Source organism: Balaenoptera musculus, chromosome 15 (genome assembly GCF_009873245.2).
Source record: "Balaenoptera musculus isolate JJ_BM4_2016_0621 chromosome 15, mBalMus1.pri.v3, whole genome shotgun sequence".
NCBI lineage: Eukaryota > Metazoa > Chordata > Mammalia > Artiodactyla > Balaenopteridae > Balaenoptera > Balaenoptera musculus.
Window position 1 is genome coordinate 24,047,292 of NC_045799.1, and position 22,329 is coordinate 24,069,620.

The window sequence follows — 22,329 nt, forward strand, 5'->3', positions numbered from 1 at the left end:
ATTGGTAAACTCATTTTGTGCTTCCCAGACAGGACTCTTCTCAGCCCTGGGTCTCAGCTCTGCTATAGTGTGCCCATAGCCTCCCCCCTCCCCCGTGTGAGTCAGATCAAGCCCCCAACGTAAGGCTTGGACGGCACTGTCTCCATAGCTCTAGGGCTGAGCCAGCTCCTGCCTGAGCCAAGGGAGGCAGGGAGCAAGATTTCTCCTGTTGACGGAGGGCACCACCTCTTCGCAGTTATCATGGACTTTTTTTGGCTTGGCACACGTGACTGTGCAACACAGATTGCAGGGTCGCTGGGACCCTGCTGGGGGAGGGGCTGGAAGGAAAAGAGGCAGCAGGGCTTGGCAACCACCACTAGGCTCCCTGCAGCAGCCTTATCGCCCCGCCAGTCCACAGACACAGAGCAACTCACGCTCTCCTATTGGCCGGCTCCCCACCTTGGCTGGGATTTTCATTGGCTAAAGTTCTTGATGTCACCTGCCTCTGAGGCTCCCCAGAAAGTGAGACCATGTGTGTAAAGCATCAGGTACACAGGAGAGCCACCAAATAGCAGCTCTGCCCCTGTGGCTGCTGGCTTTCTTACCGGTGATGTCTCCTTGGAGAGCTCTTCCTGACGACCCTCTCTCACATGGCCCTCTGCCTAGATGCTCTCTCACAAATGCTTTCCCTTATTGCATTTGTTGCCACTTTGTTTGTTTTTTGCCTCTAGACTGGGAGCCAGGGATGCAAGGCAAGTCTTGTTCCAAGCTCCATCCCCAGCCCTCCCACACAACCTGGCTCTCAGCAATTATTGTGGAGTGAATGAATGACACCTGTCATTCCATAAAAACTAAAACACCCCAACAAGATAATAATGATGATAACAGCTAAAACTTACATGGCATGGGCCAAGTGCTCTACATAATTTATCTTACTTAATCCTCACAAAGCCCTATGAGGTAGGTACCATTATTATCCCCATTTTATAGATGAAGAAACTGAGGAAACTTAAGTGATTTGCACAAACTCCTAGTAAGTAGTGGAGGTGGGATATGAAATCAGCCAGGCTGGCTCCAGGGTCTGTGCTTTTGACCAGATGAGCGGAGATGGAACAAATATCCATGGATAGCCCCTCTGCACCTGGCAAGTCCCAGCCCCTCTTCTTGAGAAGCTTCTAGTCCGGAGGGGGGAGAGGCTGTGAGTCAGCCTGGCCTCCAGGAGGAGCTTAGGAAATGTCTCATAATTAGAAAATGCTGCTCTCTTTAAGCCCTGTGAAAAAGCACCTTTGAACCACCACATCCATCATTTCAGATCTGATAACTTGAGGGACTCCTAGAGTACACCTGAGGACCACTGTTTGAGAAGTGCTATCTGAGGGAATGAAGTCAGTCTATGAAAACATCTCTCAGTTGCGAATGATCCCTACAGATGAGAAATTGTGACTTGGCCGCTGGTAAGAGAGGATTAATTTACTGGGTGAACATGGGTCGATATGAGGCAGTTGTCTTTGCCACCAGGCGGTGTTTCTCAAACCTGGATACCCTGAGAGTATGCCCGTGGGCCCCGGTGAGACCCACGTGAAATCAGACCCCCCCTCACAAAACCCGGCCGGGTTCTTACGTACATCCTTCCTTGCTGATGAAGGCCCCTTGGGGGGCCTGGGGGATGCCCTTCCACACGGTGATGGGCTTGGGATAGCCAGGGTCCGTGGCCCGCCGCTCCTCGCTGTAGCGCCAGTACCGCTCGCCTTTGAAAAAGTAGGTCTTGCCCACAGGTTCCCAGCGCAGAGCTGTGTCAATGCCTTCTCGGGGCAGACAGCTGCCCAGCTCCCCCAGGCTGTGGGGGTACCCAGGCTCCACCGTCACCTCCTTAAACACCCAGTACTTGTCACCTGTGGCCAAGAGGAACCCAGGATTAGCCTTCCCCGGTCATTCGTGCTGGAGGTTGTGGATAGAGCCACTTGCCCATCATCCACTGGGACCGAAGTCAGTCATGGAGCCAGTGTCAGGGGGAGACAGCCCTGGTCCTGCTTGATCCCTGTGGCGGAGGAGGCTGAGGCCCCTTGGCCCAGGCAGAGCTTAGGGGGCAAGAAGCCAGAATCCAGTCTCAGATCCTGGGCAACTCGCCCCACGCTGCCCAGGCTCCGTGCCCCACCCTCTTTTCCTTTCATGTGACTTGCTCCTTTTTCCTTTCCGGGTGACCTCAGCCTCTCATGGCTTCACACACACACTAGTACTCCCCCCACCTTCTACCAGTGACACCCAACTCTGAGGCTGCCACTCTCCCAGTGAACCTGGGCACCAGGCCCAGGACCCTGATTGCCCACCGTCCTCTGGGCATTTCTAGGTCGGCTTCCGGAGTTCCTCCTCTCCACCCCAGGGGCTCCCTCCTTCACCACCTGTCTGCCTCCCAGGGTCCCCAAGAAGGTGGCATCACCCTCTCTTTCCTTCTCCTCTCAGCACTTAGCCTCTCACAAGGCCTTGTCAACCGCCTAGCCTCACTGTTCCTCCCTGGTACAGGCCTTACAGACATCGCTCTCCTCAACTCCAGCAGCCGTCTAAGAAACGGCCTCCTGCCTCTGCCTGGATTGCCGCCTGCCCTCTGGCTCTCTGCTGCTCAGAGACAAACAGTGAACTTCCAGCATTGCCCTAATGGATTAAGACCACAGTCTGGCTGGGCAGCCAGGGCTCCTCAGGACTCTCCCCTAAACTACCTTTCCAGGCCACTTCTCACACCTCTCTGGGGGGCTCCATGGCTGTCTGGTGGGTCTTCTAAAGCCCTCTGAACTACTCCTTTGCCCATGCTGTTCCTTCCCCTTGGAATGCTTTTCTCGCTCCTCACTATCTGAATCTTACTCTTCTGAGGCCTGGCCCAAGTCAAGATAATCGAAGTGAAACAACCTAGCACAGGGAGGGCCTGCCATACACCTGGTTCCCCCTCCTCCCCTGGCCTCTCCAGCATGCGTGACCTCCCCCCTCCAGGCTCTTACAGAACTCACAGGGTGGCTTTCCATGGAGCACTGGATGGTCTTCAGTTGTCTGCACCACCCTCTACTTTGTGGGGGTGAGGCTTGTCACCCCACCAACTTTGGCACATACAGACCCTCAACAATCACTCCTTGACTTAATTTCCCTGCCTGCAGGGATCGTCCTGTCAGATGGCAGTGTTTCTGTTAGGGCCAGAAGGACCCTTGCAGCTCATCTGCCTCCCACCCTGCCTCTTCCAGTTTACAGGTGGAAAAAGGGGGTCCCGAGAAGGGCAGGAAAGCGTGCCAGGTCCTTCTGCACAGGCCACGTTACCTTTGAAGAAGACAAATCTTCCATCAGCCCTTTCATAGGCTGCGTCTATGCGGGCGGGCAGGCCTTTCCAGAACTGCTCGATCTGCATGGGGTAGCCCTCCTGTACCCGGTTATTGCGCAGGCGCCAGAACCAGCGATCCTGGGGGTTAAGGCAAGGAAAGAAAGAGGCATAGCCTTTGAACCCAGTGATCTCAACCCTGGGGCTCAGGCCCCAACAACCCAACACGTTCCCCTGGGCCCAGCCTTGCAACCCTCCCTGAAGTCTGTCCATTTACTGCTTCTATCTTTCAAAGCCCAATGAGGAAGATAAAATGCCCATCAACTCTCTTCACTTAAGGCTCCTGATGGCTCTTGCTGCCCAAGGGGCCATGAGACAGAGCCAGCAGACAGGCCTGGTGGGCAGAGGAGGCGTAGGGTAGCTGGAAGGGATGATGCAAGGCCTGGGATGACCACATGAGGGCAGCGGAGAGTCACCGACGTCAGCGGGCCCCTCCGCAGGCTGGTGGGAAGCAGGGGTTGGTCACTGAATCTGGGCAGAGTGCCCTCCTCACGGCTGGCTCCAGCCAGCAGGGTAAGGTCTGTGGGAAGCAAGCCGTGGAAATTCCCCCAAGCCCCGGGTGTGAATTCAGTTTCCTCCTCTTACAGTTGCATGACCTGGGGTTCAGTACTTAAAGAGCCTCACCTGCAAAGGGGGTAATAGTGGGGGGTCAGATGAGAGATTATAGGTGAAGTGCCTAGAACAGTACAGGACACATAGTCAACGTTAAGTAAATGGCAGCTCAATAGGCCAAGAATGTGAAAAAAGCCCTTCTCCTCAGATTGGTGCCTGGTCCCACTGCAGCCCTGGTTGGTAGGCAGTCTGGGTGAGGCCTGTAACCTCCTAGGACCTCGGTTTTCTTATGTGTGAATGGGAATGATAAAACCTAGACTTGCTTAGGAACCGTTCAGTTGGAGGATCCAAGGATGCAGAAGAATGAACATGATACATAAAAATGGTACAGGGGCTTCCCTGGTGGCGCAGTGGTTAAGAATCCACCTGCCAATGCAGGGAACACGGGTTCAAGCCCTGGTCCGGGAAGATTCCACACGATGCGGAGCAACTAAGCCTGTGCGCCACAACTACTGAGGCTACGCTCTAGAGCCCACGAGCCACAACTACTGAGCCCGCATGCCACGACTAGTGAAGCCCGTGCGCCTAGAGCCCGTGCTCTGCAACAAGAGAAGCCACCACAATGAGAAGCCCATGCACCACAACAAAGAGTAGCCCCTGCTTGCCGCAACTAGAGAAAGCCCGTGCGCAGCAACGAAGACCCAACGCAGCCAAAAAAAAAAAAAAAAAAAGGTACAAAAGCTAGAAGTTTTTTTTTTTTTAAGGTGTTTTACGAAGTACTTTCACATCCAGGTTTTTAAACCTTACTTTGACTTTCGCAATTCCTGTTTAAGTAGATCTGAGATACACAGAGTCTTAAGGAAGGCCAAGTGACTCTCCTTGAGCCATGCAGTGAGAGCAGGACTGGGGCTGACCCCTGTCGCCTGATTCTTGGTCAGAGCTCAAAGCTTGCTGGGGAGAATTCCACAAGGTGAGTGGGGCAGCTCTCCGCAACCAGCCAGTGTGACAGAGACACGCTGTCAGCAGAGGGCCTCTTGTGCTGGTGGCCAGGAGGCAGTGTGGTGAGCAGGCAGTTTTCAACTGTCAACCTCTCTGGGGATGGCCTAGCTCCAGAGAGCTCCCCCAAGGTCATGCCCCTCCTCATCCATTGACTGAATAAAGTTCCAGCCATTTGGGGCCCAACACGGGACAACTCTGACGGGCCATTCTAGCTCCAGAACTCGCTGTGGGCGCGGCCGGGTCTGCAGTGGGTCTAGTTGCTGCTTATCTTCTCCTGCCCCATTGTGCTTCCCTCCCCTCCTTCCCACAGATGTGGATCCCAAAGGTGCTCCATAGTCAAAATCCTGCATCCCAAACACTGTCCCAGAGCCTGCTTCCCTGAGAACCCAACTGCAACACGCTGAGCAGGCTGCCACCCTGCAGCCCATGGCTAAAGGGACAGGAACAGGCAAGGGGACAAGACGGAGCCTGGCCAGCTTCCTGTCAGGCGCTCCTCTGAACCAGCCCTGGCAGGATCCGGAGACAGATGCAGCCACTGCTGTGCCAGCCCCTACTCCAAGCCAACATCTTCACAGCCATGACTCCTTTGATCTGCACACACCCTTCGTTAGAGAAATGACTCTCCCAGCTCTCAGATGGAGAAACTGAGGTCCAGACAAGGGAGGTGACTTGCTCAGAGTCACAGACCAGAGGCCGGTCTCCAGCACTTTTCCCCCAGCGTTAACCCTTGGGAAGGGGCAGGGTCACCACTTCCCCTCTCCCTCTTGGAAACAAGTCCATTCACCCAGCAGCACCAGGAAGAGACCCCATGGCCTGGCCGCTGGGCTAGCTCCCCTCCAGGCCCCACAGCAGGCCTAATCCCAGAGCAGCAGCTCTCTCCCGCCCCGTGGTGGGGGAAGGAGTGGGAGGGCAGCACCTAGGTCCTACCTTAAACACAAACATCTCGCCCCGGAAGAGGGCCACCGTGTTGAAGTTGCCGTCACAGATGTTGGGTTTGGCGCCCGGTGTGGCTGGCCGGTCCCCCAGGGGCGGCCGAGGGGGCCTGGGCTGGCGCTCATGCTTCCTCTCAGACGGTGAGTGGATCCTGCGGACGGGGAGTGTGGGGAGGGGCCTTGTGGGCTCCAGGGGCTCCGCGGGGGGTCCTGGAGAGAGGGGCTGCATCTTAGAGAAGGGCCAGGCATGCCCTGCCCCCCGCTGCCATTGCCTCATCATCACCTGGGCAACTCTGAGACAAGCCTGTCACACTCCAGCCTCCTGTCCCCCCCTCTCCCATTGTTTACTCCCCCAGTCTTTGAGAAAATCCATGAAAAGAGCCATTAGATGGGAACTCCCATCTTTCCACCCCCAAATCTGGTATCTTCTCTTTCTTCTCTCCTGTTACAAGAGAGGACATGTCCCTTCTTAGGCTCAGTGTCCCCTACCCTCTCTGTCTGCTACCCCCATTCTTTATCCTGCTCCAGTATGGCCTCTGCCTCGTCACCCAATGAAACTGCTGTCAAGATCACCAGTGACCTCCCTGTTGCCAAATCCAACATGACTTGACCCAAACTTTGATGTCCATATGAATCATTCAGGGATCTTGATAAAATGCAGATTGTGACTCAGAGGGTCTGGGGTGGGGCCTTAGATTCTGTGTTTCTTCAGGCTCTCAGGTGATGCCAAAGTTACTGGTCTGAGGCCCACACTTTGAGTAGCAAGATCATACACACACTTTCCTTAAAACACTCTTGTCTCTTTTCCAGAACCTGCACTCTCTTGGTTTTCCTCCTACCTCGTGTACTGTTCCTTCTCAGCCTGCTTTGCTGGCAGCCTTTCCTCATCCACCTGGCTCTAAAGGTCGGCATGCCCCTGGGTCCTCTCCTCTCCCCTCCCCTCCCCTTCTCTCTCTCTCTCTCTCTCTCTCTTTCTGTCTGTCTGTCTCTCTCTCTCTATTTTGGTCCCTAGGTCAGTGCTTCTCAACTTGGGCTGCATATTAGGATCACCTGGGGAACTTTTAAAACCCCTGATGTTCAGAAGTCACCCCAGACCAATTAAAGCCAAATTTCTGGGGGTGAAGGCTGGGTATCAGTATTTTTTTAAATTGAAATCCCAAGGTGATTCCAATGGACTGCCAAGTTGAGAATCACTACCCGAAGTGATCTCTTCCAGGTTCATGGCTTTAAAGACCTCTGTTCAAGCCATCCCATAGAACGTTCTGTGATTACATAAATGTTCTATATATCTGCACTGTCCAATACAGAAGCCTCTAGCCATGTGTGGCTATCGAGCACTTGAAATGAGCGACTAGTTATTAGTGCGGCAGAAGAACTGAAATTTTAATTTTATTTAATTCTAATTAATATAAATTTAAATAGCCACATGTGGCTAGTGGCTACCGTATTGAACACCAAAGATCCCAGATCAATATTCCAGCCCAGATCTCTGAGCTACAGAGGTCAATCTATTGCTCCACAATTACAAAAGCCAGAAACCTCACCCCTGTGTCTAATCTATCAGCAAATAGGGTCCATTTTATTTTCAAAATACCTCCTAGTCCCCACCACCTATCCAGTCCTCTGCTGCCTCACCTGTGGAGATCCTGCCCATCCTCCAGGCTTTGGGTGGGGCGACCTCCTCTGTGAGGTCCTCAGAGCCTCCAGAGGGAGCCCTCCTCCCGTACTCCACAGCCTGGGGGCTGTAGGGGCCGTGCCATGTGGACATGCGTTTGCCGTAATAAACTGGTCTTCCCGTCTCAACCGACTTGACAAGAACAAGAACTTCCCACACCGGTGTGAACAGAGAATGGGGTGGCCTGGTAGCAGGCCCCTCATATCTTAGCAAGATATCAGCCTAGTTTGTCTTTTTTTCTTGTTTAAGAAAAAAGCTCTGGTAATAATACTTATCCTCTTGTATCACCGTTACTTGGGCAGATGGGTGAGTCTCTTGGCTAGAGGTGGGACCCCTTGAGAGGGAACCACAGGAGGTGAGAGGGAGGTGTGTGGAGGGGGGGAGGCGGGTAGAGTAGGGGGAGTGGGAGGCTCTCTGTTCACTTTTGTCCCTCCCAGTTGCAGCTCAGACCCTCCCCTAGGTTTCCCAAGTGTGCAGGGAAGGAGGGGGGTGGGGGAGGAGCCTTGCGGACAGCAGTCAGAGACCCAGGTCCCCGGCCTCCCCCCAACCCCCCGCCCCGACAGGCAGGCAGTCATGGCCCAGCCCAAGGAAGGAATGGTGGCCCTGCTCCCCTGCCACACACCGTAGATCTTCTGGATGCCCTGGAGATCATCCTGAGGCAGCTTGAAGTTGTGTGTTTCCATGTACTGGTAGAAGGGCGCCATGATGGCGCTGGGGTCGTTGGAGTGCTCCAGTCCCAGCGCGTGGCCCAGCTCATGCACAGCCACCAGGAAGAGGTCATTCCCTGTGGAGGGGGAGATGGGGAGGTGCCCAGGGCGCCCACTCAGCTGTCAGTCAGTCAGTCAGTCAATCCATGACTTCAGCAAACGCCTAGCATAAGCTTTGTGCCAGGCCCTGTCCCGGACACTGGGACATACACACCCCTGCCTTCCAGAACTCTCCATATAGTGGTGGATAGGGACAGAGAAATAAAATAAGTGAAATTAGTGTTCCAGGTGCTTCTACAGCTGTCTATAAGGGTCGAGTGAGGATTCCGAGGAGGAAGGAGTCATTTACGCTTGAAGGAAGATGTTCAGGGAAAGCGTCATGAAGGTGAAGCTTAAGGTGAGTCTAGGAAGATAAGAAGTTAGTCAGCAGAATGGATTCAGTGGGAAGGAGAGGAAGAGGGGCGGGGGTGGCATTTCTGGCTGAGAGAATGCTATGAACAACGTCCAGGGACAAGCAGTTTCATTCCACTTGGCTCCGGAGCAAAGCAGGAGGGGAGGGCCGGAGGGAGATGAGGTCAGCCAGGCTGGCAAGCAGGGCTCGTGATGCCATGCAAAGGAATTTGGATTGGCTTCTTGGCCAGTGGGGGGTTTAAGCAGGTTGGTGTCGGGGGGGGGGGGGTGGTGGTGACATGATGAAATCACTCTGGCTGCAGTTGGAGGAAGGATTAGAGGGTGATGAGACCAGAGGCAGGGGGATCAGTGGGGTCGGTCTGGAAGCCAGTATGAGGGTCCCGGTGAGAGATGAAAAGAGCCTGAGCCAAGGCAGAGGGGGTGCGACGGGCAGAGGGGAGTCCTGGGGGCGGCAGGCTGGCGGTCATCTTCAGAGACCCAGGGGCAGGCGGAGCCTTGGTCGTGCAGCAGCTCTCAGTCCTGAAAGGACTGAACTATGGCCAAGATCAACGCAGGGATTCGAATGCGAGTGAAAACGAAAGGTCCAGGTACTGAAACTGGGATACGGGATCCCGAGGGTGAAGCTGAGGCAGCAACACGGCAGAGTGGTCGTGAGCCTGGGCCCCTGAATGGGACAGGTCTCGTTCATTTCCAGCTCTACCCCAGTGAGCTTTGTGAATTCGGTCAGAAGGTCTACCCCCTGAGCCCCAATTTCCTTATTTGTACACCGCGGAGGTCATACCTACTTCAGAGGGTTGTGTGAGGACTGGATAGGATAAGATGTGTAGAGGGCATGAGGCTGCATGGCAGCTGCTGTCACCATGCATAAGACAGCAGCTTGGTCCCTGGAACAAGCCCATTGACCAGAAAGGAAGCACAAGGCCCTTGGGGTCCCAGCAACCAGATCCTCTTAAAGCCAACTCCCTTGAACTTCTGGGTCAGGCCTGGGACTGCAAGGCCTGACTTTGGGGGGGATTAAGCAGCCCTGGCTTTGGGAAAGAAATGCAAGGGGCAGGGAGTTGAGCAGGCCGTCGAATCAACAGTCCTGACTCATATTATGTCCAGTTATAGACTCCTGCTTGCCTCGACCTCTGGCATTTGAATGTCCCTTGAGCCCTGCCTCTGTTGCCCAGCCCTAAGGCATGTCACAGTCCAGTCCTGCCACGTTGAAGTGCAGGGGAGGCTGCCAAGAGCCCAGGAGGTGGTCAGGAGCCCTAGTGCTCACTCTGGCCCCAGTGGCACTGGCCAAGCTGCCCTACCCCAGCCCGGCTGAGGGCCCCACGAGGGTCAGATGAGGCTGGGGATTGTGTCTGGCCTTCCTGGCTAAGGTCTCGGGAAGAGAGAAGAGCCCAATGGGGCGGACTCAGTCACACGCATGCATGCCTGCCGCTCTGCGGACACCACCAGTACCTTCAGCAAAGGGTGGATGGGCAAGATCAGGGAAAGTTTGGCCAAGAGCCTGGGGCTGGCCTTCTGCTGGGGCAGGGCAAGCTGGCATGAGGAGGCCAGGCTGCCCCCAGTTCCTTCCTCAGGTCCTGGCCCCTCTGGCAGCAGGGAAGGGTGAGCTCATCTCTGAGCTCCATCCCAAACAAAGGTGGCTGCTAGCGCCAATGGAAGGCAGCCCTGCTTCCTGGGGTCCAGTCCTGGCTCTGCTCCTGGCCCGTTCTGTGACCCGGGACAAGCTGTTTGGGCCTCTGTCTCCTGACTAGGCTCTTCCTCAGGGAGCATCCACAGGGATTTCAGCTGAGAACCAGGGAGCAGGGCTCTGGGCACCTGGCTAGACTCTAAACCTTTGTCCTCAGCCTGTGTCTATTACTCTGTTAGCCTCTGTGCTGGGTCTCTGCAGAGAACAGGAGTAAGCCCTTGAAGGAAAGGGGTCTGTGGGTTTGTTCCAGGTACCAAAAGGCAGAGGAGAGCTGGGGAGCTGGCATCCTACTGCACAGAATCCCGAGAGACCTGTTAAGTGGGGGCTGCTCTGGGGAGATGGAAGGAGAGTGGGGAGGGGCAGGAGAACGCCAGAAAAAGCAGAAGGATGGAGAAGACCCACATGCTTAATGGGCAGGAGGCTGGTAAGGGCTTCACCACCCAACAGGGTGAAAGGCAGAGAAGCAGAGTGGTCAGAAGTGCAGTCCCTGGGGGTCTGACTGCCGTGACTCCCGACTCTGCCATGTCCTAGCAGTGTGACATTTTAAATCTCTTCCTCTGTAAAACAAAGGATTAATGGTACCTTCATCATAAGAATGGGGTGAAGATTAATGAGGCAAGGTACAGAAAGCACTCACACCACCTCCAGGCACAGAACTATCACGGCTAATTAGCAAGGTCACGTTAAGCTATGTATGAAGGACCAGCATCCTCAACAGGGAGAGTTCCCTTGAGCTGGGAGCTCAAGTCCTTGGGCTTCCTAGCAAGCACCCAACAGTCTACTTGGCTACTCCAGTGTATCTTGTCTCGGCTTCATTTCCTTCTCTTGGGACCTCCATCTTTGGTGAGTCCCATCTCATTGACTCCTGAAACCCTCCCAAAGGTTACATTTCCTTTTGCCTCTATTCTTTTGCCAATGCTGTCCCCTCTACCTGGAATAACCTTACTCCTTCAAAGTTCAGCTGAATGCCACATCCTCCAGGGAGCCTTCCTTCATTTCCCTAACCAGCAATGACTGCTTCCTCCTATACACTCTCCCAGCAGTGTATCTGTACCATCTTTATGGCCCTGACAACTTTCCACCCTACATCATAGCCAGGAGCACACACTCTCTTCTGCCCCAGGACTATGAGCTCCTTGAGGGAAAGCTCTGTGCTGGACAGGCCAGGATGGAACAGTGCCAAATGTTCAGTATTTTTCCAGGTGTTGTCTTTGGACCATCTGCAGCAGAACCAACTGGGGTGGTTGTTAAAAATTCAGAGTCCTGGGTTTGAGACAGCTAATGTCTTCTTTGGATGAGAGTCAGGACTTTGCTCTGGAAAACCAAGCATGAACTATCCAGACGCAGTTCATAACCCCAGCAATAGACCGCTAGGACCCGGAACGCAGCCATTGCCCTAGGATGGTTTTTGGAAGGACAGCAAAGGAACCGAGATTGATTGAGCACCTATATATTATCTCGTTTAATTTCCACATAAACCCAGCGAGGGCGTGATGTGGCCTCCTGGGAATTTTTGTTTGTTGGCTTTCTTCTCTATTCTTCTGCCGCTTACTGTGTGAACGTCTTAACCACTCAGAACTGTCCTTTCCTCACCACCCTGCCCAGTCTAGCTCCCAGGGTGGGGAGGAATCACTGTAGTAACTGCAGAAGGACCGTCCCCTGTGAAGGGCTGGTCCCCATGACTCTTCCCGTCTTGTCACCTTCCCCAGGGCTGGGCTCCCTCCCCAGCAGAGCTTAGTGAATTCTGCTGACTTCACTGCTTGACCCATTGGAAAGGGATGAGGACACAGGGTGCCTGGGAGACTCCCCGAAATCAGCTTAAAGGTGTGGTGGGCCAGATCGCCCTTCACGCAGACTCCAAAGTGGTGGAGAATCAGAATCCCCTTTACATTCTAGTGGTTCTCCAGGAGAGCCTTTTCAACACACAGGTGGAGGGGATTCTGATTCAGGAGTTTGCGGTTAGGGCTCAGGCAACCTTTTAAAAATAAAGTCCCCCGTGGGAATCTTATAGTGGTTGGGTCAGGCTGACACACCTGAAGCAACCGCTCAACCTTCACGTCACTAAGAGTGGGACGGCCTGTGTCACACGTGCTTCCTAACGTGATGCAACAGGGGGGACCAGCACCAACTGGGAAGCATTGTCTCCATAAAAGTCAATCCAGTCAGGCCTGTAGATCTATTCAGGCTATATGGGGAAGAGAGACATGGTAAAAGTGAACCTAAGTCAGACAGAGAAAGACAAATATCATATGATATTGCTTATATGTGGAATCTAAAAAAAAGGGTACAAATGAACTTATCTGCAAAACAGACATAGTTATAGATGTAGAAAATAAATTTACGGTTACCATGGGGTAAGGAGGGGCGAGGGATAAATTGGAAGATTGGGATCGACATATACACACTGCTATCTATAAAATAGATAAGTAATTTCTTCAACAAATGCAGGGAGAAAAGAGAAGCAAGGTGACTGCTGTAAATGAAAAGGGACTTAAGAGACGAATGATGTGTGGATGCCCTTTGGATCCTGATACAAGCAAACAACCGTTAAAGACATTTTTGAGGTAATTTGGGAAAATGAACACAAACTGGGTATTGGATTTTAAGAAATTATTGTTAATTTTGTCGGGTTGGTCATGATTTTGTGGTTGTGTTAAAGATAATCTGTTAGAGGTATGTACTAGAGTATTTAGAGGTGAGACCTGAGATTTTCCTTAAAATACATCACCAAAAAATACAGGGGGTCGGGGAGGGTAGATGAAACAGCACTGACGTAATGTTGATAACTGCTGAAGCAGGGTGATGGGTGCCTGGAGGGGTTCACATTATCATTCTCCCTACTTGGTAAGTTTAAAATTTTCCGTAATGGAAATTTAGAATAGAGAAGAAAGCTAATAAACAAAAATTCCCGGGAGGCTGCGCTCACGCCCTCGCTGAGTTTATGTGGAAATTAAACGAGATAACATATAGGTGCGCAATCAATCTTGGTTCCTTTCCTCTCCTTCCAAAGGCCGTCCTACGGCAATGGCTGCCTTCCGGTTCCTAGCAGTCTATTGCTGGGGTTATGAGCTGCATCTGGATAGTTCATGCTTGGTTTTCCAGAGCAAAGTCCTGACTCTCGTCCAAAGAAGACATTAGCTATCTTGGAATTTCTATCCGAATTCTTGGTCATTCGTCAGGATGGGGTGGGACAGATGGTGCCCATCCACAGGTCCCAGCTCCTTCCCACACACACCACCAGAAGTTCTCAGGATTTTGAGACTGGTCCAAGGTCTCCACCAGCAAGGAGCAGGTGTGGGAAGTGCACACCCAGAGCGGGGAAGGGCAGGGTAGAGGAGGAATGTCCTTAATAATTCATGTATCTCTATCAGGGCTATGACTGTGATCAGCTAACAGCGCCTGGCACATAACAGTGGCTCAAAAATGTTAGTTCTCCTCTCGTCACACTTTATCAGTTAGCACAGACCACCATTGGTTGACACTGATCCAAGAATAAGAACAAGATAAAGAATAGGTGTTCAGAAAGCCAGGAAACACATCCAAGACATAAGGGAAAGGACTCCTGGGCTGAGGAAATGGAGCTGGATAGGAAAGAGGACCAAAGAAGAGGGTGGGGGACAAAGAGAAATGTAGCAGTTTCATAACTTTGCCTAGGCTGAGCCTTGGCCACATCACCTCCTGAACCACCCTTTGACAGACAGGCCAAGAGTCGTGATCCCAGATCCATGCAATGATATGAAATGCTTTCAAGGAGGCAGTCCCCACCTACAGACAGCAGACACAGCCTCTGAGGAAATGGGCCTTTAAAGTCTGCTCTCAGCCTGAAGCATCACCAAGGAAAAAGAAAGCCTAGTGTTTCCCCAACTTGCCTAAGCTTAAGAATTGGAATTTCCAGGGGAAGGGCCTGGGAATCCATGTTTATAAAAAGAACCTGGTTGATTCTTATGATCAGGCAAGTTAGGGAAACTCTGGGGATTAAGACAGTGTTTCTCAAGGTAATGGATACCTGCCTCAGAAGCACTTGGGGAATTTATGAGACCATGTGCAGATTCCCAGGCCTGAACCCAGAACCAGAGAATCAGAATAGCAAGAGGTTAGGGGCCTGGAGCCTGGAATCTGAATTCTTAAAAAAGGTTTCTAGGTGATTCTGGTGTGCCCTGCAGTTGGAGAGCCATGGAAACAGCATGGTAGCAAAGAGTATGGGCTCTGGAATCGTCATGCCCGGGTTCGAAAACGTATTTCCCCATTCACCAACTGTGGGACCTTAGTAGGTTACTTACTGTTTCTCTACACCTCAGTTTACCTATCTGTAAAATGGGGATGATAATAACATATACATATTATACAGTATGTGGAAAACACTTGACATGGGCCTTAGAATATTAACATACTAATTCTAATCTATTATAATCTAAAATAGAATTGAATTGAATCCTCTGTCCCTCTTTCCTCCAGAGTCCTACTGCATTTTCTTGGTACTTCTGCTGCGTCCTTCAGTACAGTCTGCCTTGCAACAGTGTGACTTATGTATACGTCTGTCTCCCTGACGCGACTCTGGACTTCCAAAGGGCAGAGACTGTGTCTTTTTTAAATGTTCAAACACGTGCATCATGTTCCATTAGAGTCGGAAGGGACTTCAGAAGTCACCTAATCCAGCCCCTCATCTGACAGATGAGGAGACTGAGGGTGAATGATGCGCCCCTCGTCACATGGCCAGTGGTTGAACTATAGTTTGAGCCCTGGCACTGCTGCCTACCAGCTATGCCATCTGAGCCTCAAACTCTTCATCTTAAAAGAGGGCATAATGATGTACAGTTGCCTACTTACTAAGCAGTTGCCTTGCAAGTAAGTACTGATGAGGAACTCTTGCAACCTGAGGAGTATTGTTACGATTACTGCAGAGAGGATGCTAGAGTAATTACGGGGCCTATTATTCACTTGTGAGGTTGACATAAGGGAGAAAGTCTGTCATGTTTTCCCACAGCATGGCCTTTGAAGCCCTCATCAGTCAGGCCAGAGCCTACCACTTTCAGCTTTAAGCCTTTTAACCGTTTCCTCCAGCCTCTGATCCATTACTTTATCGTCTTATTCATGGCCTAAACTTTCCTCCTAACTCAATCCAATTAGACCATTTACTAAGTGATCTGACCCATCTCCCTGGCCCTGGCCCTGATGGATCAACTGTTGAATATTATCAGAGACCGCAGTTCCCACCCTCTTAGGGCCTTAGTTCTTGGACAAGAAGCTCTAGAAACCAGGAAACTCAACTGTGGTATCCTCCAAGCTCTTCCTCAGGGCTTCTTTCCCTGACAGCCAAGTAACCCCCTGTCCCCTCATGACCTTACCATCGTGGTTGGCATTTCCTAATGTCCATGGCTCGTCTGAATCAAAGTGAGTGTCTCCACCAATCCCTGGGCCAGGGAAGTAGGCGTGAGCCAGGAATCCCCCTTCGCCATCAAACGGGGAGCTGTCGCCATGGAAGCCAGAAGCAAAGAAGATCATGATGTCGGCCTCCTTCCGGTCACTTTTGATTTCATGGTAGGGCACCTCTTCAAAGGTCAGCGGGGTCACCTTCTGCCACACATCGAAAGCCTGGCGAATAGCTTTCCGCGTGTCTAACTCACCCACCTTTGGGGTGTAGTTGTGAATGCTGGTGAGAGAGGGGAGGATTGATAGGGAGGAACAGACCAAGAATCAGAGACCAGCAGAGCTAAAAGGAACACCAGAGGCCACGTGGGCCTAGAATTCTGCTGAGGAACCTCAGGGTTTGATGAAGAGGTTGGGTGGGCAGGGCTCTGGGTCCCCACCCCTGCCTTTTACTTAGTGTTTTTATATTTGATCTCTGAAAAAGTTTGTGTTGAATTTGTAGAAAAAAAATTAAGTTGTGCATGGCATTTCCTAAATTTTAAGTTTTTCTCCCAATACATAAAAAGGTACATTTATAAAATTTATAAAAACACTTAAACAGGGACTTCCCTGGTGGTGCAGCGGTTAAGACTCGATGCTTCCAATGCAGGGTGCCCGGGTTTGATCCCTGGTCAGGGAACTAGATCCCACATGTCACAACTAAGAGTTCACATGCCACAACTAAGGAGTCTGCCTGCCGCAACTAAGGAGCCCACAAGCCACAGCTAAGACCCAGCACAACCAAATAAATAAATTAAATAAATAAATATTTTTTAAAAAAACCACTTAAAACAGTGGAGAGTTTAAGTGAAATATCCTGTAAAAAAATCTTTGGCACCAACTACTACTGTTTGTCTACATAGAAGCTGGTATAGGGTGGCATGTGATTGAATCAGTTATAGGTTTGACTATGTAAGGTTACTGTATCCATACTGCATGGTTCTCCACGATGGAGCATCACCACTTCTGGCTGCTCTGCCCCATGAACACCTGGGGCAAAGACTATTCACCCGTTCTACAGGTAAGGAAACTGAAGCCCAGAGAGGTTGCGTGATAGAAGTTAAGGTTAGAATTGGGTTAGAAGCCACTTCTAACTCTACTCTTCAGGAGACTCTAAGTCTATCCAGTTACTAACCCAGATTCTTCTTAAGTTTCCTCCTCTTGTCAGATTTCTGAAAAAATCCTGTTCTGGTCTCTACAGCTTGTGAGCAGGAGAGTCCTTAGCTCAACCCAAAGGATCTCTGTCTCAGATCCTACTCCTGAACCCAGGGATCCACCTGAGATGGAATCAGAGACATGAGAGGTGCCAAACAGGGCCCAGCTGAGCCTGCCCTATGCCTGGCTCTGACCCCACCCCATCTGAATCCTGATGTCTGCATCTGCTGCAATGGGTTCCATCATCCCTGCCCTTGGTCACTGGGCTGACTTGGAGCTTGATCCTGCTTTGCCCAGACAGTCAAGGGATGACAACTGTTGCAATTCAGTTCCCAGCTTTTTATGCTCCTTAAGAAACAACTGGAACTCTGTGCTGGGAATCTCGGCTGAAGTCCATCAATCAGGCTAAGTGGGGAAGGGATTCAGATCAGAGGGAGTGGGGTTTGGCAAGCAGTGGTAGGGAGGATGAGTTCAGCCATGGTTCTTTATCCCAGGTGAAAGTTACCGAACATACCCCACTTTCCGTAACGAAAAACTCTAGGAATCTGAACAGAGCATAACTCATGAGCCCCTAAAGGACCAAATAAACCTGAAGCTGGAGACATAGCATCCTCTGGATGCTACAAGGAGAACAAAGTCATGGGGTCTCAGAGCCTGGCCCTGATCACAGACCCACCTACAGTGTGAGCCTCAGAAACTCAGGCCAGGAAAAATCAGAGTGAGGGTGGAGCCAAAGCCAAGGAGGAGGAGAGGGAGTTGAGGCACCTGTAGGTGATATGCTTCTGCCGCCACTTCTGTCCCGTCAGGGCATAGCGCTTGTTTCTCCGCCTTCGGCTCAAGTGCGGGTGATCAGGGACACCACATCGGGGTTTCTTCATCCACCTGGGCAGAGAGAGGACACACAAACACACCAACACTGTGGTCCCTGGACACTCTAGGAAGGCACTGCAGCTCCCTGGTCCCAGGCTGAATGGCAACGTGCAGGCTCAACCTAGACTCTGGGCCCCTGGCTCTGATGGGGTCCCCAAAAGGAACATGATCGACTGCTCGATTCATCACTTCATTCACTCCTAACTGAATATGAAGAAGCGCTGCTGCATAAGAGACTGGGAGTCAGAAGACACGGGCTTGCTAGTTCCAGCTTCATCACTAATCATAGGAGCCCGGGCAAGCGACTGAGTCAATGTGAATCTCAGTTTCCTCATCAGCAACGTGAGAATTCTAGTTCTCGCTGGTCTTAGCTTGTGGGGAGCCTCCAAGGAGGGAATGCGTGCGGAAATGCTCTGTAAATGAAATTAGATCACATCACTCCCTGCTTTAAAACCTTCCAATGATTTCCCCAATCACCTAGAATAAAACCCAAACTCCTCACCTTGGCCCACAGCCCCTGCGTGATCCGCGATCTAGCCCCCACCTACGTGTGACGACACCGGCACCCCCTGCTTCCCCACAGGCACTCTGCTCCAGCTCCAGTGGCCTCCCTGCTGTGCCTTGAACATGCTAAAATCATTCAACTTCAGGGTTTTGCATTTGCTGTGTCCTCTGCTTGCCATGCCCTTCTTCTTCACACGGTTTGTTCCCTTACTTCATGAAGGTCTCTGCTCAAATGTCACCCTTTCCAAGAGGACTTCCCTGCCACCCTCTCTAAAATAATCTCCCCCTCCCCATCCCACCTCTGTCTGTTTATCCTGCTTAATTTTTCTTTATATCCTTTATCATTGCCTGAAATGACATCATATAGTAGCTTTTTGTTTATTCTTTGTCTCTCTTACCAGATTCTAACTCCATAAGGACAGGAACCTTGCCTGTATCCCCAGTGCCAGCACAGTGCCTGACTCAGAAGGTGTTCAAGAATGATTTGTTGAATGAATGAATGAGAACTATCCCATGGTAGAAAGGCATAGCTTGGAAGACAGTAAATTCTCTTTCACTACAGGTGTTCAAAAAGTGGCTGAACAACTGTAGGACTTGGAGTGTAATTATCTGCAGCACTTAACTACACTGTATTGTGATTTGAAATCTATTAGTCTGTTGTCTCTAGTAAATAGTAAATTCTTTGAGGACAGGAACTGTTTTGTATTCATCATCATGTCCTTAGAAGCTAGCCCTGTGCTTGGAACTAAGTAAATCCTGATAACTGTTTGTTGTCAGGTTAAGTTGCATTAGGGAACAGTGAGCCTGGGACTTCATTGGGGATATAAAATAGGGGCCAGGATAGGAGATTTAAAAGATCATGGCTGATTGGAAGGGCCATCCTTGCATTTCATGTCTCTGTGCTGCCCTAATGACCAGCTCACTGAACTGTAGATTGAGATGCTGGGGGAAAAACAGTCTGGCCTCATTTGCAGGTGTTGAAAGCAGTTGCCTTTGGCAATAGAGAGAAAAGGAGACAGAGACTATTTTAACCAAATATTAAAAGCCCCTTGAGGGACTTAACCAGGTCTTACTCATTTTGTATGCTTTACATCACCTAGAATGTCCACACTCGGAAATCAATAACAAAAGACAAAATAATAACAATAACATGCATTGGTATAAACGTTTATAATTTTCACAGTGTTCATTTTCTTTTTTTAAAAAAATAAATTTGATTCTCAAAACAACTCTGTGAGGTAATCAGAAATGATTGATCCCAATTTTACAGACGAGGGAAAATGTACAGAGATAAATCGAGTAACTTGCAAACTATAGCAAACTGTGAGGCAGGACTGGGACTTCGTTAATTAATGCAATTTGAGAAACAAAATCTGGGGCTTTTCTTTTCTGTGCTTAGCACAAGTTTGGGTTAGAGGAAGTTTGGGTAATGTTTGTTGAATGAATGAAGGAGTGAATAATGTGTGACATTTCCCAAGGTAGGCTCTCAAAAATAATACTTTAAAGTGCTAATCTAGCTTCCTTTCACTGACAGTCCCTGGGAAGAGACCCAGGAGGCACCTCCAGGAGGCTGAACTAGACCTGGAAGGGCCCCCAGGGAGGAAACAGGCCCAGAGAGAGGCAGCGATTGCCCAAGGTCACAGAGCTGGAGCCCAAACTAAGGTCTCCAAGTTCTACCCGCAATCACCCTCCGCATAGGGTCTGGGATTAAGTGCGAGCACCTTCCTCCTTCCCAAGCCTCCAAAACAGCGTTCCCCCGCCTTCCTACAAAGAGCTGGGGGCAGAGCGGCCAGTGGGGAATGCCATCTTCCTCCCTCAGATCTTTCCCTCTGCCTCCTTCTCTTGCTGCCACCTGCCACTCTCTGAAGCCTGTCCAACAGGCCTGCGGCTTCTGGAACAGAGCGAAACCCAAGGCCAGGTGGTGCCTCAGCAGACACACCAGTGCTCCTGCCCCGGGATGCGCTGCCATGAGGCCTGCACAAAGCCCTCAAAATAACCTCCGCTTTGAAAGGCGGTCAGGCTCTTTTTGACCAGCTGGCTCGTGAGGCCACGGGGCCAAGGAGTCCACTGTACTCACAGCATCATAGGAGCGGTCAAATGTATTATCTCAGAATTTCACAATCTCACAATCAGAGAATCTGAGGAATAGAAAATGTTCATACAGAATTTTAGTATCATAAAACCCCAGACTCGGACTTCCCTGGTGGCACAGTGGTTAAGAATCTGCCTGCCAATGCAAGGGACACGGATTCGAGCCCTGGTCCGGGGAGATCCCACATGCTGCGGAGCAACTAAGCCTGTGAGCCACAACTACTGAGCCTGCGCTCTAGAGCCTGCAAGCCACAGCTACTGAGCCTGTGTGCCACAACTACCGAAGCCTGCGTGCCTAGACCCCGTGCTCCACAACAAGAGAAGCCACCACAATGAGAAGCCCACACACCGCAACGAAGAGTAGCCCCCGCTCGCCACAACTAGAGAAAGCCCGCGCACAGCAACAACGAAGACCCAATGCAGCCAAAAAATAAATTAATTAATTAAAAAAAAAAATAGAATCTGCCTTCCAATGCAGGGGACGCGGGTTCGATCCCTGGTCGGGGAGCTAAGACCCCACATGTCGCGGGGCAACTAAGCCCACGCACCGCAACTACTGAGCCCACGCACCACAACGAAAAATCCCACATGCCGCAACTAAGACCTGACACAGCCAAAAAACAAAACAAAACAAAACAAAACAACCCCAGACTCACTAAACTTTAAAAGCTTAGAATAATGGAATCTAGAATTTAAGAGTCAAAAATCCAACACTTCCCCCACCCACCCCCCTGTAAATGAACAAGATGAGGCCCAGAGAGATGCTTATCTCAAGGAGTGACTCACCCAAGGGGTGGATTGATCCTGGATCCACAATTAGCTAGATTTCCTGTTCTCCACCCACTGACTTCCCCGCATCCTCCCCCAGCCCCGCTCCTTCTTTCCACCTGAGCTCGGGCTCCTGCCCCTCCCCCACTGCTTGGGAAACTCACTCCAGCTCTTGGTCGTGCCTTCGTAGCAGCTACGGCTTTTCTTAAACAGCTTTAATAACTTTCATGGCTATTCCTTAAAAATATATATAACATACTCAACTCTCTCCCATCTTAAACAAACAAAAATTCATCCCTCTCTAGCTCCAACCAGGGATTGAACCCCGGCCACGGCAGTGGTTCCCCAGAATCCTAACCATTAGGCCACCAGGAAACTCCCACTGATCAGCTTCTTGAAAGTTGTCCCTACCTTTGTCATCTCCACTCCTCACCTCCCCTTCTCCCCACCGCAATCTGACTTTCCTGCCACCACTCCACGGAGGTTTCAACGGCCAGCCTCTTTGTTACTAAACTCAGCAGACGCCTTTCAGTCTCCTGTTTGACCACCATGGCAGCCGACCCTGCTGACCATCCCCCTTCACGGCCATGGCATCCCCGCCCTGGGCTTCCTTCACCTCTCAGGCTGCTTCTTCTAGGCTTGTTTTGTGAGTTCCATCCCCAGCACTCTTCTCTCCCTCCTCTTTATCCTCTCCCTGAGTATAAAACCATCCCTGTAGCTTGGCTTACCTGTCATTACCTCCTAAGTATCTCCCTGAACCTCAGTGTTTCCTTCTGAGTTCTAGACCAGTGTAGCTAGATGATGGTGTCTTTCACTAAATGGGGAGCCTCTGGAGGGCAGGGATCAAAGGACCAAGCCCAGTGCCTGGCACACGCAGGCATTCAGCAAATACGTGATAAATGGGAATAGTGGAATAAGACTTGCCAACTCATTATTATTCTAGAGTTCTCTGTATCAAGTGAGATGTGTACATCTCAGGAATGCCAGAGGGGTGACTCACAGACCCACAAGTTATTAGTGTCAGAGGAGATTTAAGACCATCTATAACCAAACCCCTTATTGTGCTGATAAGGAAACTGAGGCCCAGAAGGGTTAAGAGTCTTGTCCAAGGTCACACAGCAAGTTTACGGCAGAGCACATCCCCAGCTCACATAGGAAAGGGCACCTTGGGGTACTCCCTCCCAGGATGACACTGCAGGGGTAAAAGATAGGAAGGTAGGATGGGCATGGTATACAGA

At 51.1% G+C, this 22,329-nt stretch overlaps 1 protein-coding gene across 1 annotated transcript in view; it reads right to left on the reverse strand.

Moving 5' to 3' along the window:
- Nucleotides 1–22,329, reverse strand: part of MMP24 (matrix metallopeptidase 24) — a 45,770-nt gene that overhangs the window by 2,796 nt on the left and 20,645 nt on the right. Inside the window, exons 5-10 of the mRNA XM_036825232.1 lie at nucleotides 17,624–17,740; nucleotides 15,643–15,947; nucleotides 8,118–8,279; nucleotides 5,816–6,030; nucleotides 3,280–3,418; nucleotides 1,605–1,871 (exon numbers count right to left, since the gene is read on the reverse strand). Coding sequence (XP_036681127.1) covers nucleotides 1,605–1,871; nucleotides 3,280–3,418; nucleotides 5,816–6,030; nucleotides 8,118–8,279; nucleotides 15,643–15,947; nucleotides 17,624–17,740 — 1,205 coding nt within the window. The remainder of the gene's footprint in view (nucleotides 1–1,604; nucleotides 1,872–3,279; nucleotides 3,419–5,815; nucleotides 6,031–8,117; nucleotides 8,280–15,642; nucleotides 15,948–17,623; nucleotides 17,741–22,329) is intronic.